This window comes from Cervus canadensis, chromosome 21, assembly GCF_019320065.1.
Source record: "Cervus canadensis isolate Bull #8, Minnesota chromosome 21, ASM1932006v1, whole genome shotgun sequence".
Taxonomy (NCBI): domain Eukaryota; kingdom Metazoa; phylum Chordata; class Mammalia; order Artiodactyla; family Cervidae; genus Cervus; species Cervus canadensis.
This window is the reverse complement of record NC_057406.1, coordinates 36,678,348-36,692,679: the sequence shown is the minus strand read 5'-3', so window position 1 is coordinate 36,692,679 and position 14,332 is coordinate 36,678,348. Positions and strand designations below refer to the sequence as shown.

General features: G+C 42.4%; 1 protein-coding gene across 7 annotated transcripts; it reads left to right on the top strand.

The window, feature by feature from the left end:
• Positions 1–358: 358 nt before the first annotated feature.
• On the top strand, positions 359–13,163 carry PTHLH (parathyroid hormone like hormone). Of its 7 annotated transcripts, XM_043441311.1 has the most exons (6): positions 359–476; positions 1,363–1,614; positions 1,930–1,953; positions 2,130–2,252; positions 8,103–8,525; positions 13,014–13,163. In XM_043441311.1, exons 4-6 carry the CDS (start codon positions 2,152–2,154, stop codon positions 13,021–13,023), a joined length of 534 nt encoding a protein of 177 aa, XP_043297246.1. In that variant the 5' UTR covers positions 359–476; positions 1,363–1,614; positions 1,930–1,953; positions 2,130–2,151; the 3' UTR covers positions 13,024–13,163. The 7 variants fall into 7 exon arrangements, with proteins under 7 accessions (XP_043297246.1, XP_043297248.1, XP_043297247.1 ...); XM_043441313.1 differs by lacking the exon at positions 359–476 and having other exon boundaries at positions 1,179–1,598; XM_043441312.1 differs by lacking the exon at positions 359–476 and having other exon boundaries at positions 1,179–1,614; positions 2,124–2,252.
• Positions 13,164–14,332: the final 1,169 nt, after the last annotated feature.

The window sequence follows — 14,332 nt, the reverse complement described above, 5'->3', positions numbered from 1 at the left end:
CTAGTTAGCTGGCAGCTGATGGTGGGGAAACGGAGCAGAGATGAAAGAGGGTCAGTGAGAGGGCGCTATTTCGCCCAACCTTGGTGAAATTTGTGGAGCATCTGCCAGAAGGCCAGGCTTGATAAAGGTCAGGCTCAAATCATCTCACATCTCTAAGTCACGCTAGCCTTCTACAGAGTATTGAAACCTACCAGTGGGATTGTCTGTCTCGAAGACAAACATCTCTTGAATGGTTCCCAACCACTCGGGTTCATTTCCGAAAGATAGAGCTGAGTCCGCTGGGCGGGCGTTCACATCCGCTGCAAGCCCTCCCTAGACGATACCGCCCGGTAATTCAGAGCAGTCTTTCTTCCCCGCCCAACAGTTGAAGGAAGAACCCCCTGCTTTCCCTTCGCTTCTCCGAGGCTTAGCGGCTTAGAGCAATAGTCCCGCTGCTTCTGCGGGCTGAAGCGACACGGATAGACATCCTAGAATATGTAACAGGGGACGCGGGAGGGGGATGCGGGGAACACTAGGTTATCGGCGGGGAAAGGGTGGGTTCTACTCCTGACGGTCGTGTGCGCTCCGCAGGAGTGTCGGTCCCCCTCCGCAATTCAAAACGGGGTCTCCATCCTGTGAGCGGGCTTTCTTGGATGGCTTCCAGAAGTCCTCAGCTGTACTGAGACACTTAGAAATGCCATCTCGACCTGAAGTCTGAAACCATTTTTACCATTCTAAGCGAAGGATTCCCCCATCCTTAGCCAAGGCTCCCCACTCAGCTTGTTCCAGGAAAGGGCCGGGGAGGAGGGTTCCCGCCGCGCTTCCCGAGCCCCCCAGGCGGGCTTAGGGCTCCTGTAAGGCACTGGCCCAAGGCCCGCGACCTCCCCGCCGAGGATGCCGGGCGCCCGGGCTCTCCGCCCCGGCTCCTCGGCCTCTTCCTTGCCGACCGCCCCCGGCGGCCTGGGCGCCCGCGCGTCCCGCGGGACTCGGCTGCAGCCGCGCGCCGGGGGTCGTGGCTGCCCCCGGGCGGTCCGCACGCCCTCAGGACTTGGGCTGGCTGATCCGCTGAGGAGTCCCGGGCCGGAGGGACCGGGCGGGAACGTGCGGATCCGCCCCCGGTCCCGGGACAGCGCGGCGGGGCCAGCGCTCCGGGGTGGGGCTCGGCCGAGCTCGGGGCAGCGCCGGGGGCGGCGGGGCTGGGGTGGGAGGGGGGCGCCCGGCCGCCGGCGGGACGCTCCCAGCTCTGGGCTCCCCTCGGCTCGCTCGGGCCCAGCTGGGCCCGCTCGGGTCGCCGCCCCCGCCCCCCGCGCGCCCGCGCCCTCTCTCGGCCCGCGCGCGTTCCTAGGGCGCCACCTCTTTGCGACTCGCTCACTTCTCCGGCAGGTTTCCCTGCGAGCGTGTGAACATTGCCCAGCTCGGCTTTCAACTCGCTTCCAACCTGCACCGCCCGGCCAGCATGCCTCCCCGGCCGTGAAGCGGGGCCGCCGCCGCCCCTCCGCGCCGCTGGTAACCCGCCCTCGCCGCCACCTGGCCCTCCTGATCGACGACACACGCACTTAAAACTTGTTCTCAGGGTGTGTGGAGTCAACTTTCCGGAAGCAACCAGCCCACCAGAGGAGGTAGACAGACAGCTAGGTATATATATGCGGGTCTCGCTACAAGTGGCTCTGGAACAAGCCGGCCTAGATCGCAAAGAAGCTGACTTCGGAGCGGGAAACTTCCTTCTGTTTTTTAAGAAGGAGTTAGCCCTGCTCCCCGAACCCCGGATACTGCCGGCCAGATTAATTAGACATTGCTATGGGAGACGTGTAAACACGTTGCTCATCATTGATACGTATATAAAACCATTTCATTTCGGTTATTATTTCGGAGAAGGCGCCTCTGATTTTTTTTCTTTTCTTCCCCTTTTTTCGGTCCCTTTTTTGCCTGTGTGGTTTGGAAAAAACACAGTTGGAGTAGCTGATTCCTAAATAAGTAAGTGCCGGGAGACTCCAGTGAAAGTTTTTTTTTTTTTTTTTTTTTTGCAACTTGGGAGATGCCCTGGAAGTTGAAGACGCTCTCTGAGAGCAGGCTGAAGGGGAGCAGCGGGGTTGTGCGGGGAGATGGAGGTCCCAGACTGACACTTCGGGCCCCTTTCCTCTCCGTTGCAGGTCCCCAGAGCGAGAGGATACGATGCTGTGGAGGCTAGTTCAGCAATGGAGCGTCGCGGTGTTCCTGCTGAGCTATTCGGTGCCCTCCTGCGGGCGCTCGGTGGAGGAGCTCGGCCGCCGACTGTAAGTGCCCGATCCTCCCCAGGGCGCCGGGTGAGGGCTGGGGAGGCCAGGGGGAGAGGTCACCAGACTGGGGCGCTGCCGAGGGCCCTCCGCGGTCATGGATGCTCTTCGCCCGGGTTATAGAGCGGCGAGATCCGCTACCTGCCCGGAGCTGAGCCCGGGTCCTCAAAGCCGGCGGGAGAACTGGGTAAAACCTCAGCAGGAGACAGGCAAGAGACAACTTTCATATGTTTCCATGAGAGGGAGCGATTTACTGATTCTCCTCTAGCAAAAGTTCTTCTACTGAGAGAAAAGGGTTATTTTCAGAACCTGGGAAGATTCTGAAACCCTGAGGATTGCAAAAAGCTTAAGATAACTCGTAGGAAGTTGAGGTATCCAGGCGGCATACGTCTGTGTGTGTGCACTTGTATACGTACATACTGGATGTGGGTGGCAGGTTTTGTGTGAAAAGCAAAAACTTTACATCTAATTTTATTATGAATGACATAATTTTAAGCATATAAAAGGGACCACATTACATAATGTAGGCATGTTATATAATGAAGTAGTAACAACTTTGCAATGGCACAACTCCAACATCGGTATTGATACAGTTAAGAACGCTAGAGTGCTCAATTCCAAAATGAGGATTAGGTGTGGAAACTTCCCCCCCCCCCCTTGGAATTATTGCTAACAGCTCTTTAATCTGGAGTCAAATATTTGCATTGTAGACTGAAAATCTGTTATCTTGGCATTTTCATTTGGTGATTCAGGATAATTTTGACTTTAATCATACATCAAAGCACACCAGAGAAATAGCACCGTGTTGTGTGACTGAAAAGTTGGAAGAGTGGGAAAGTAATACTAGCTTCATAATCCGCTGGACCCAGCAGTTTATGAATGTATGTAATACCATCTTTGGGTGATCTTTAAGCTGCCCTCTCAGTGTCCAGGATGGGAAAACCAGATAGTTTGAGAACTGAGACGAGTTTGCCTCTGGTGAAGGAATTAAGGGGAACTTTTACAATAACAATAAAAATAGCAATATCTAATATTTACAATCAGGTTGCTGGTGCTTCCTTGTAAATTCCCGAGGGTGTACCAAAAGGCAACTTTTTATATGTGCCCTTGGTCTATTATTATTAAAGCAGAAAATCCTTAAATGAAATTACCTTAGACATGTCTGAACCTTGGCACCGAAATGAAAATCTATTATGAATCTCCTAAGGCAAATTGTGTAGAACATTGTACTGAAGATAAGGCTGCGTTGTATTCTTCAAATCAAGATTTTGCTGATGTATTTCTGGAAATTGTCTTCAGATTATTTGCTCATTTTGAGACTCATATTTAATTCAGTTATGTAAAATGCATATATAAATATAAATGAAGCCTAAAATTTTAAAAGCACACTTAAATACTGTATTTATTTGGCCAAGAAATACTGTCTTGGAACAGAGCCAATTTTTTTTTTCTTTACAGTTGCTTAAGAAATACCTGTTTTCTCTTTTGAGAAACAGTAAATTGACCATGATTAAATCTGCAGTTATGGCATTAAAATGGTGCTAAGTTAGTTCTAGAGTCTATTTTTAACTCTTTCCTTGTTGCACCTTGCAAAATGCACATCAGAAACCACTTAGCAGCCAGTCTCTGTTATAGTTTTGTTTGTGGGTGAAATATAATATTGCAGTTAAACACTCACACTCAGCAGATGGTTATAAAACTACCACAAAACATTCTTATAGTTAATGGCTAATAGATCATCACATTACAGCCATGGTTTTTCATGGAGGCTGAAATCATCAGCAGATAAAGAAGTTTCATCAAACTATTACAGCCAAATGGAGTTTTTTTAAAAAAAAAAACAAGTCATTTATTTTTGCATTATTGCCAAGTAACAGTACATTTTTGTGTGCTAGACAAAACAGTCTGCTATTACAATAAATCAGCACAGTATCTTAAAAGAAATTTTAACATATAATCAAATCATATTACTCCCCAATTACTTTTCACACCAAGTATTAGGGAAACTGCTTTAGACGTTTTCTAAATAAGGGCTAACTTTTAAAGGAGAGGAAACTACTACAACAGTAACAATTCCTAGGCTATGGCAATATAAGTTGTGAATCTTCTGGACCTGTGAGTCTAAAAGGACTTGACTCAGTGAGGCTGTGTTAGTCCCTCAGTCGTGTCCAACTTTGCGATCCCATGGACTATAGTCCACCAGGCTCCTCTGTACACAGGATTTCCTAGGCATGAATACTGAAGTACGTTGCCAGGTTGAAGATCTCCAGGGGATCTTCCCGACCTAAGGATCAAAGCTGGTTCTCCCGGATGGCAGGCAGATTCTTTACCGTCTGAGCCACTAGTTGGAGATCTATGGACATTCTCGTCCAGAAGAACAGGACTTCCGGCAGGTGACAGTCTCTGTTTGAGTTAGAGAGAGAACCCCAGCAGATTCAGAAACCTAAAACATCACTGACTGATATGCTTAGGAGCCAGACTGGGTCTCTTCCACTTAATGAAAAGCATAACTTCTGACTGAGTCATTTGGGTTGGAAGGGACTTCTGATGAGTCATCTTAACTCTAACACCCTGACCCTGACTCTTCCATGGACCACAGAACTTTTCTTCTCAAACCCAGACTCCTTCCTCTTAGGAGCCTAGCATCAGCACGAGCACGCTGCCTCTTCCTGTGCTGAAAAAAGGAATTCCCATCACTCCAGCTCTTCCCTGTGTTCCTTGAGAGCTCCTTAGAAATTTAATCTTCTTCCCCGAAAACTCCCTAGAGAGTGATTTTTAAAGACAGAAAAGCTATATTTTGACTGAATTTAGAGTTATCTGTGTTAAGCATTTCCTTCACATTTTTTCTTTTTAAAATAATAATCAAAGGAAACCGTGAACATAGGACACTTGTGCTTCCATGTTGGGGATGTAATAAATGCCATGTGGACCATTGCACAGATATGCCATGTGTATAGATGTGTACAGATATACAAAGTAACAGATTATTATTGAGGCCATATTTATAACTTAAGTACTTCAGAATTATCTAAAGTGAAAGCCTCCTTCTTGGAAGGAATTGCCCACCACCTGTGTACATCTAGTTTGTACATGCTAGTCATTTACTCTTGGCTCAGTTAATGTCTTATTTGGAAAATAAATAGAACACTCATGGACCTGATTCCTTGTTGATAGTATAGATACTATGCTATTCCTGATCCTCTAATGCAGTTGCTCAACCAGAAAGTTATTCTTCACAATATTTTGAATGCAGAAGTCTTTGAACTAGTAAGTAAATTATGCTACAGCATTTCAGATTCGGCATTTAAGAACATCTGTATTTTCTACTATATTAATAATTACCCCCTAAAGGCAGAATGAAGCTTTGTACCTCACAAGAGATGTACTATTTTGAACTGGATGAAGTTGTGCCATATTGTAGGCTTCTTGTAAAACATAAGGATAGAATGCTCACTCCATTTCCCATGAGAACCATCCTGGGAAAGTGCAGTGCCTGAGCTAGGAAGGCACTGTGACTCATGCTTGACAGGCTAGCCAGGATGACAGGCGTATATGCCAGTCAGAGGAGGCATGAGCAATGGAGACTTGATTAGAACAGACCAGCTATTAAAAGTTTGGCTTCAAGGTAAGCTAGAATGGGCTGTATTATACATTTGGAGAGCAATACAGATGAGTGGCTATCTGCCAGGAATTGAGAAAGTAATAAAAGCTCCAAATAGTAAAAATGATCATGTGTAAGAACTTCTTTTTAACTTGACATTTTGCTAAGAGATACTTATGAAAGTGTAATACTTATGGAACATGTAAGTGTATCCGTCCTGTTCTTTAAAACAGTTATTAGACAATATAAATCTATTGTAGCAAAGCCTCCATGTAGGTCATTAAACGTTTCCAGGATACTAACTATTGCCACAAAGTAAGTGAATTTTAATCTGGTCACATGTGGCACCTTCCAAAAGGAAGAGAGACTCCTTCATGCCTCATTTAAACCAGGCTCCTGTTAAATTCCTTTCCATTAAGTCATGTCTTTTTTGCACAAGCTACACGGCTTAAAGTCAGTGCACACAACTAAAATGCTGAAAGAGAGCTGGTATTCTGGCTATAAGTCCGAGAAATAATGACAGTTTCCGTGGTTTCCTCTTCTTGGACTCACAATATAACTAGACAGTCTGTCATTCCCTCAGTGATAATCCAGACTCTGGGAATCCTGGTTCTTTATTTTGGTGATAAAAATGTACTTGGGACAAGCAGCTCGGTCTTCTAAGAAGCAGATAAATTGCTGTCCATTTGTCCATTATCATGGTTCTCAACACAGACGACTATGCCCTTCCCTTCTAGTTTCCTAAACATACACTTCAGTAAGAGAAAGGGTTGGGGAAGTTGGAAAACAGTCTTGGTTTTAGAATCAGGAGACATCATCTTTGGAGCACCCTGGTTCTACCTGTTCTTATCATGTGAGCAAGTGTGAAGTCTTTAATCTCTGAACCTCACTTTCCCCATCTGTAAAATGAAGAGTTTTGTTCATTCTCATATTTCTCTGAAGAGTTAAATAAGTTGTATCAATGAAGGTAATAAGCGACCAGATAAATCTATCATTGTGTTGGGGAGGAAAAATACACAGGATCCAGCCCTGTGAAATGCCTTCAGAAACTTTTGAAATTGAGCCACTTTGGAGGGTTATTTCAATGGTAGAAATTCAAGTTATGTGAAGTATGGTTGTAGCAGATATAATATGACTGCTTCATGTATGTAATCCTCAAATTTGGTTAATACATACAGAATAATAAAAGAATACATGAATGGACATTTAAGCAACAGTCAGGGTGTCATCTAAAAAGACTGATAGAAAAAAATTTTTTCACTCTGTTTTCTTAGAGTGTTGTTTAATAGAAAAACCACTTCATATTTTTGCCCAGAGATATTTCTAGGACAAAGAAGAAATAGAAAAGTGAATTTCTTAATTTCGCCCTAAGGATAATACCTTTGAAATTCTAAATTAAAAAGAAAAATGATGCACAGAGGAAATAGAATGATCTCACTTAAACACACAAAGACAGCCATTTTAAAGAGACCACCCACTACTTTACAGAAAAATTTATGCATGCTCTGACAGTTGGCCTTCACATATAGATTCTTGGTAGCCTATAGTCTAATATCAATCATGTCCAAATTCAGTGTGTTAGTCAGATGGTTTCCTAGACAGACTTCACAGCTCACTTCATCCTTCAGACTTTGTTTGCTTTTACTAGTAGAGCTTGCTGTTCTTTGAGATTCAGTATTATTATTATTTTCTTAAGTGGGGATCAGTGTGTGTGCATGCACGCCTGCTCATGCACATGTATGCACGCTCGCTCATGCACACCTATGCCTGGAGTGAGTACTTAGGGGAAATCAGCCACCTTTTTGTTTCCCAGACTAGGACGCTTTATTTCCCCAACACAACTCCAAAAACCATGAAAAGAAGCTCAGTGGTTTCTGTCCATATTTTTGAAACAATGACGCTTAATAGTTTAAATTGAGAAGAGAGCATAGCCATTGTAGAATCTGATCTTTTTAAAGATCAGATTTAAAAGATTTAAAAAGATGGGGTCCCAGGGGCCCAAGAATGTTCATGTTCTCAGCAGGGTCACCGACCTGGGGAGCAGCACAGTTGGGACTCAGGCTGGAGCCTCCTAAAGGCCGGCTCTTCCCTTCCCATCTCTTCCTTCCTTGCTCAGCCAGCTTGCAGCCGTGTAGCTTAGCTTGTGGGACCAACTAGACCATTCAAAGGCTTTCTCCACGTCTTTGTGGTCTCGGTCAGATATTAAACTGTCACTGTCTTCTTCCTCTCCTGCTCTTTTCTCTTTACAGCAAAAGGGCTGTGTCTGAGCACCAGCTCCTCCATGACAAGGGGAAGTCCATCCAAGATTTACGGCGTCGGTTCTTCCTCCACCACCTGATCGCGGAAATCCACACAGCCGAAATCAGAGCTACCTCGGAGGTGTCCCCCAACTCCAAGCCTGCTCCCAACACCAAGAACCACCCTGTCCGCTTTGGGTCTGATGATGAGGGTAAATACCTGACTCAGGAAACTAACAAGGTGGAGACATACAAAGAGCAGCCACTGAAGACGCCTGGCAAGAAAAAGAAAAGCAAGCCTGGCAAACGCAAGGAGCAGGAAAAGAAGAAACGGCGAACTCGGTCAACCCTGCTGACCTCAGGCGTGGCTGGGACTGGGCTGGAAGAGGACTACCTATGTGACATCTCCGCAACATCGCTGGAGCTCGACTCACGGTAACCAGCTTCCCGGCCCCTAGCCCCTGCTCGGTGCCCCAGGTACAGTGTGGAGACTCCACTCTACCGTGGCTTGCACAGACCTAGAATCTCCTATCTGTGCCTCCGTCCATCACGCCGCGGTTTAAAAAGGTTACAAAACCAAGATGGCTCAGAATATTGCCTGCCTTAAGGCAATGTCCTCCTAGCCCCTCAACACACAAGGGGTTTAATCACTCGCTTCTTTCTCCAGCAGCAAACCCCAATACCAATCCTTTAATACTCTACTAACAACTTTTCACTTTCATGCACTGGACAAGGAAATGGCAACTCACTCCAGTGTTCCTGCCTGGAGAATCCCAGGGACGGGGGAGCCTGGTGGGCCGCAGTCTATGGGGTCGCACAGAGTCGGACAGGACTGAAGCGACTTAGCAGCAGCAGCAACAACTTTTATCTTTTTCCTCAAGCTGTAGAAGCTTGTGCACTTTAACCATTTGTTAAAGAACTGTATTTATTTCCCCCACTCTTATACCAAGTCGAACTTTATGATTATTTTTCTTTCTTTTTTTTTCCCTTTAAGGGGAAAACAAACAAACAAAAGAAGGCTTTGATATGATCTACAAACACTACAGAAAAATATCCTACCATGAACAATTAAACTTATTTAATTAAAAATTAAATTTATTTTCATGTGATTAAATTTAAAACTTTACACACAGACTTTGAATTTATTTAATTGAATTTAACTCTGTTTTCTACCAGTTCACGAAACAAAAATCATGATTTCTGAAAATTTCTAAGTAAAGATTGGGAAGGACATAAGTTTTTCTCATGTACCTATTTGTCCACTGACAAGCTGAAGTACTTTCTATAGGGTTTTGTAGTAGGAATAAGAAAACCACATCTATGTGGCTTGTTTATCCTTAGCTCACAGCTTTTCACATTCACAGACTTTGGAGCCAGAAACCCTTAAGTTCAAGTCTTGGGTCTGAATTTATTGATGTTCACAACCTTAGTCTTTTTAAGACAGATTTCCTCTTCTGTAAAATGAAGGTGGTACTTGTGCTAACCTCACTGAGCAGGTGAAGATTAAATGAGATTACAAGGGTTCAATGCCTGTCATAGAGTAAATACTCAGTAAATTATAGCTCATTATTGTTTAGGTGCTTTGAGATTTCATTCTGCCTCTACCATCCATCCATCCATCTCTCTATCTAAGTATATGTGTTTCTGTGAGGCAAAAAGGGGGTAAGTATTCACCTCATTTTAGAATACAATTTGAAAACCAAAGCCTTCCACATGTAAAGCAGCTGAGCAGGCCTGGAAACGGGGAGTGGTGGTCCTCAGAACTGGCTTTATTTCCTTTCTTGACACTTAGGCCAGCACTGTGCTGGTGCTGCTCTTTACCTCTGCATTTTCACTGATGGGATCTTTTCGTTTTTTACTTTCCAGTACAGCCCTTCTGGGGGGTTTAAAAAAAGGGGGAGAAACAACACAAGGATGCATTCTATGCAGCTAATGATCTTGCTATTTAAGGAGTCCCCTGTCACTTCTCCAGTCCTTTCCTCTGACTGGTAAAGACTGGATAACAGAGTGATGTTTCACAGGGGATATTTGAGTTAAATTGACAAAACCCATCATTCAAAAGCATCTAAAATAATAATGACATTGGCCTAGTAGTGCAGCTTTAGTAACCAACGGACAGCGGCAGTAGAAGAGTCTTTAGCCCAATGAGTGATCTATTCTGCAAATACCTAACGGATACATAAGGGATAACAAACTATAAATCTTGGCTTAATGCACACATTCAGTGTATTTTTAGATATGATCTTAATTGTACATATTTATAACTAATTAAAGGGCTTTACTTTATTGCCAAAACCTACTTTTATCCATTTTGTATATATACATAAACAGGAGTAGAAATATGTTTTAATGAATTCTATTCATTTAAAATTTGCAATGCTCTTAAGTATCTGGAGAATTGAAAGTCAGCCCTTGTCAGTTCACATCCCAAAACTGTCTCTAAGTTAAAGTAGATTTACTAAAAACTAGGCAGTGCCCAATCAAATCCAGACCTATGACTGAAAGAAATAGAATGCTTCTGCCTCTCCTTTCTGTTCCCTGGTTCTGAGAGATGTTCATGGAAAGCACTTTATGTTTGGCAGCCAGACGTTGGCATTCTCTCAATACAACCCAACAGAGGTGTAGGCAAGATGGGGAAATTCAGGAGTGTACTGATGAGAACATATGGGGCCATGCAAATTTTGTAGTCCAAATAGAATCTTTTCAGAATAACCAGTTTAAAGTTTTATAAGCAATTCACCTTTTATTAACATCCTCTCTTCAATCTCCTTGCATTAATGCAATGATCTCAGAGATCTAATGACATGGCAAGCATGATCTTTACTACAATATGTAATAGTGATGCTATTTCTTAAGAGAAACTATTGAGCTACACTGTATGGATCCTCTTACATGAATCATCCAGTGGAAAATATACAGCTTTAAATTTTGGAAATTATATTTTAGAATTTTTTATGTTACACGTGAGACGTCTAGATAGAGTGGGACCCATATAATTTACCTTGGTAAACACTGATTTAAAAATAATATGAAAGCTTTTCAGCACTCAGAAGAGCTCTAAAGTGTTGTCCTACTCATATGTGTAATAAGCTTATACATATACTTTTAGGTCATGGTATATGTTTTACCTGACTATCCCACTACATGTCTTTGTCGAAGGGAAGTCAGAAGGAAGGATAACAAGCAAACTGGCTGGGCAAAGTGAAATATAATTAACAGATCTTTTCCTTGGTCCTTTAATGTATTTCCTTTCTCTTGCCTTCTGAGGAATAAATTGTTCAAGAGGCTATTCATTCCTTCCTTGCTTGTGTTACTCTTAAATACAATTCACTAGATGCCGTTTAGTACCAAAATATTTTACAATCAGTACAATACCCAAATGATTGAGTTTGACAGTTGCCTTTTGGACTTTATTCATAACATCCATCCACATCTGCCCACCATTTAAAAACTTTAATAGTAAATTATTTTTTTCCTCTGTTACTAGGAGCTGTTTTCTCATTCCAGACAAAATTCTTGAAGAGGTCGATTCTTTAAGACGTTAAAACACTCTAAATGCTAAACTTGCTTTTCATTCTTCAAGCTGCACATAAAATTCCTAAATTGTCAAGAGTTTGCTTTTTGGTAGGTCACACAATCACGCAGGTCTGACATGTAAAATTCTGGCTGTTAATGCGGTGATGCAGCCAACTGCTCCCATTCCATACTGTTGTTCCTAGTTGCTCCATAGTTGGTTTTTTTGACACCAAAAGGTATTCCCTGAAATAGACCACACACAGAGAAGAGAAAAGCAGATAGAGAAGCAGAGAAAAAGTCTCTAGTCTTAGAATGGGCTTCCTTGGTGACTTAGACGGGAAAGAATCCGCCAGCAATGTAGGAGACCGGGTTCAATCCCTGGTCAGGAGGATTCCCTGGAGAAGGGGATGGCTTCTCCACTCCAGTATTCTTGCCTGGAGAATTTCATGGACAGAGGAACCTGGCGGGCTAAGGTCCATGGGGTCACAAAGAAGGAGACACAACTGAACAACTAAGCACACATATCTGAAAATACTGTCATTACCGTGTTTAGAAGGGTTAGAAAACATGTCAGTCCCAAGTGGAAACTTATTCTGGGTACTAAAACAAACACAGTGATGTGAACTATTGGTATTTTATACTTTTGAATTAATAGGTTCCTATTCTCTAATTTAAAATAGGCTTTCCCAATTTCTAATGTAAGATCCAGTCAAAAAACTAGCAGCAATTCTATCTTAGTTTTGGCTTCAAAAACAAAAATCCCCAAATAATCTTATTCATTAGTATTTAAGAACAGCTGAAGAAGGACAGATATCCTCATCTTCATCCTCAAATCATCAGCCAAACATACTTTAATTACTCATCCTTCTAACATTCACCCCAAATCACACACTCAACCCTCACAACTGCCCATTAATCTGAGTGAGAGATTGGCCAAATGAGAACCTGAAAAGAGTAAGCAACCTTTGCGTCACCTCTGTCGGGCATCCCTGAGGAATAAACTTCTAAGCAAAGGTGTATTTAACGATGGATAACACAACCTGGCCTTATTCTGAATTCTCAAATGTGTCCCTCCTCTTCCCACACTTGCCAGTTAGCAGCTTTGGAAAGTTCTCAAAAGGTCTCCTTTTCCTGACAGAGTATAATTAGAAATGCAGATCCATTTTCCTTTCTGTGTCACATTGATCGTTAGATCAAATTAAAGAACCTGCCTGTAGCAGAGGGTTCTGGAGAGTCAGGTGGCTCCCACACGCACCTTTTGGAAAAGATATTTACAAGAAGTCCCCTGAATCAGTTTCCATTGTGTTTCTATGTTCCTTAATTTACATCTTTATTTTATGTCTCTTCATTTGCAAGGAAAATCAACCTGTTTTCTCCTCTTCTTTTTTTGCTTCTTTCTCTTTGCAGGAGGCATTGAATTTTTCAGCAGAGACCTTCAGAAGACGTATTGCAGGATTCTGTAATAATGAACATGTGGAAAGTATTAGAAATATTTATTGTCTGTAAATATTGTAAATGGCATTGGAATAAAACTGTCTCCCCCATTGCTCTATGAAACTGCACATTGGTTATTGTGAATATTTTTTTTTGCCAAGGCTAATCCAATTATTATTATCACATTTACCATAATTTATTTTGTCAACTGATGTATTTATTTTGTAAATGTATCTTGGTGCTGCTGAATTTCTATATTTTTTGTAACATAATGCACTTTAGATATACATATCAAGTATGTTGATAAATGACACAATAAAGTGTCTTTATTTTGTGGTTGATCTTAATGAATGCCTAAATATAATTATCCAAACTGATTTTCCTCTGTGCATGTAAAAATAGCAGTATTTTAAATTTGTAAAGAATGTCTAATAAAATATAATCTAAATTACATCATGACTCAGAAGGTGAGTTTTATGTATATATATCCTTTAAGATTTCTAGTAGAAGGAACATGATGTAATTTTTAACCATATTTGAATATGGTCTTAAGTTTAATATGTTTATATTGGTACAAATTCCAACATTTTCACATTAGCTTTTAGTTTAAAACCACTTAAAATGTGGTTTTAATTATTTTGTCCAATATTTAAGTTCAATTCAGTAGAATGGCTGAGTTATCTAGACATCATTTTATGAAGTACATCTTATTCAAAGTGGAGAGGGCAGAAAAAAAGCAGAGAAAAGTCAGGAGAAAAAAATTAAAGAAACTTAGTCCAGAGAGTTAGCCAGAGATGAAAAACAGGGAGAGAGGAAGATCAGGAACTTTAAGGCCAGGGGTAATTTTACCCAGTGTAAGGTTTAATTTGAGAGAGCTTGCCCTTATGGGTCAACAGTAAGAGCTGCTTGAGAATTCTACCTGGGTTAACCTTTCCTACCAGTGAATGAAGAGGGACTCAGGTTTGGGAGATATGTGGCAATTCAAAGAGCCTTCACTGGTGAAGATGTCTTTCCTGGGACACCACACTTCCAGGGACCATGGTTGCAAACAGCACATATGTAATACCAAACGCAATCCCCTTTCCATTTTGCATATCATCCTGGTTGTTCCTACTTCTATTTTCAAATGAAAACACAAACACCTTCTTTCCACAGAATCTTTTTCTTTGCATCTGAGAACTCATCAGTGAAAAACAACACAGCAAAACAAAAGGCCATTAGGAAGTCGTTTTTTTGGTCTCAGCATCATGTTAAGAATCTGTTAGATGTTTGGCGGATACCCAGAAAGTTCT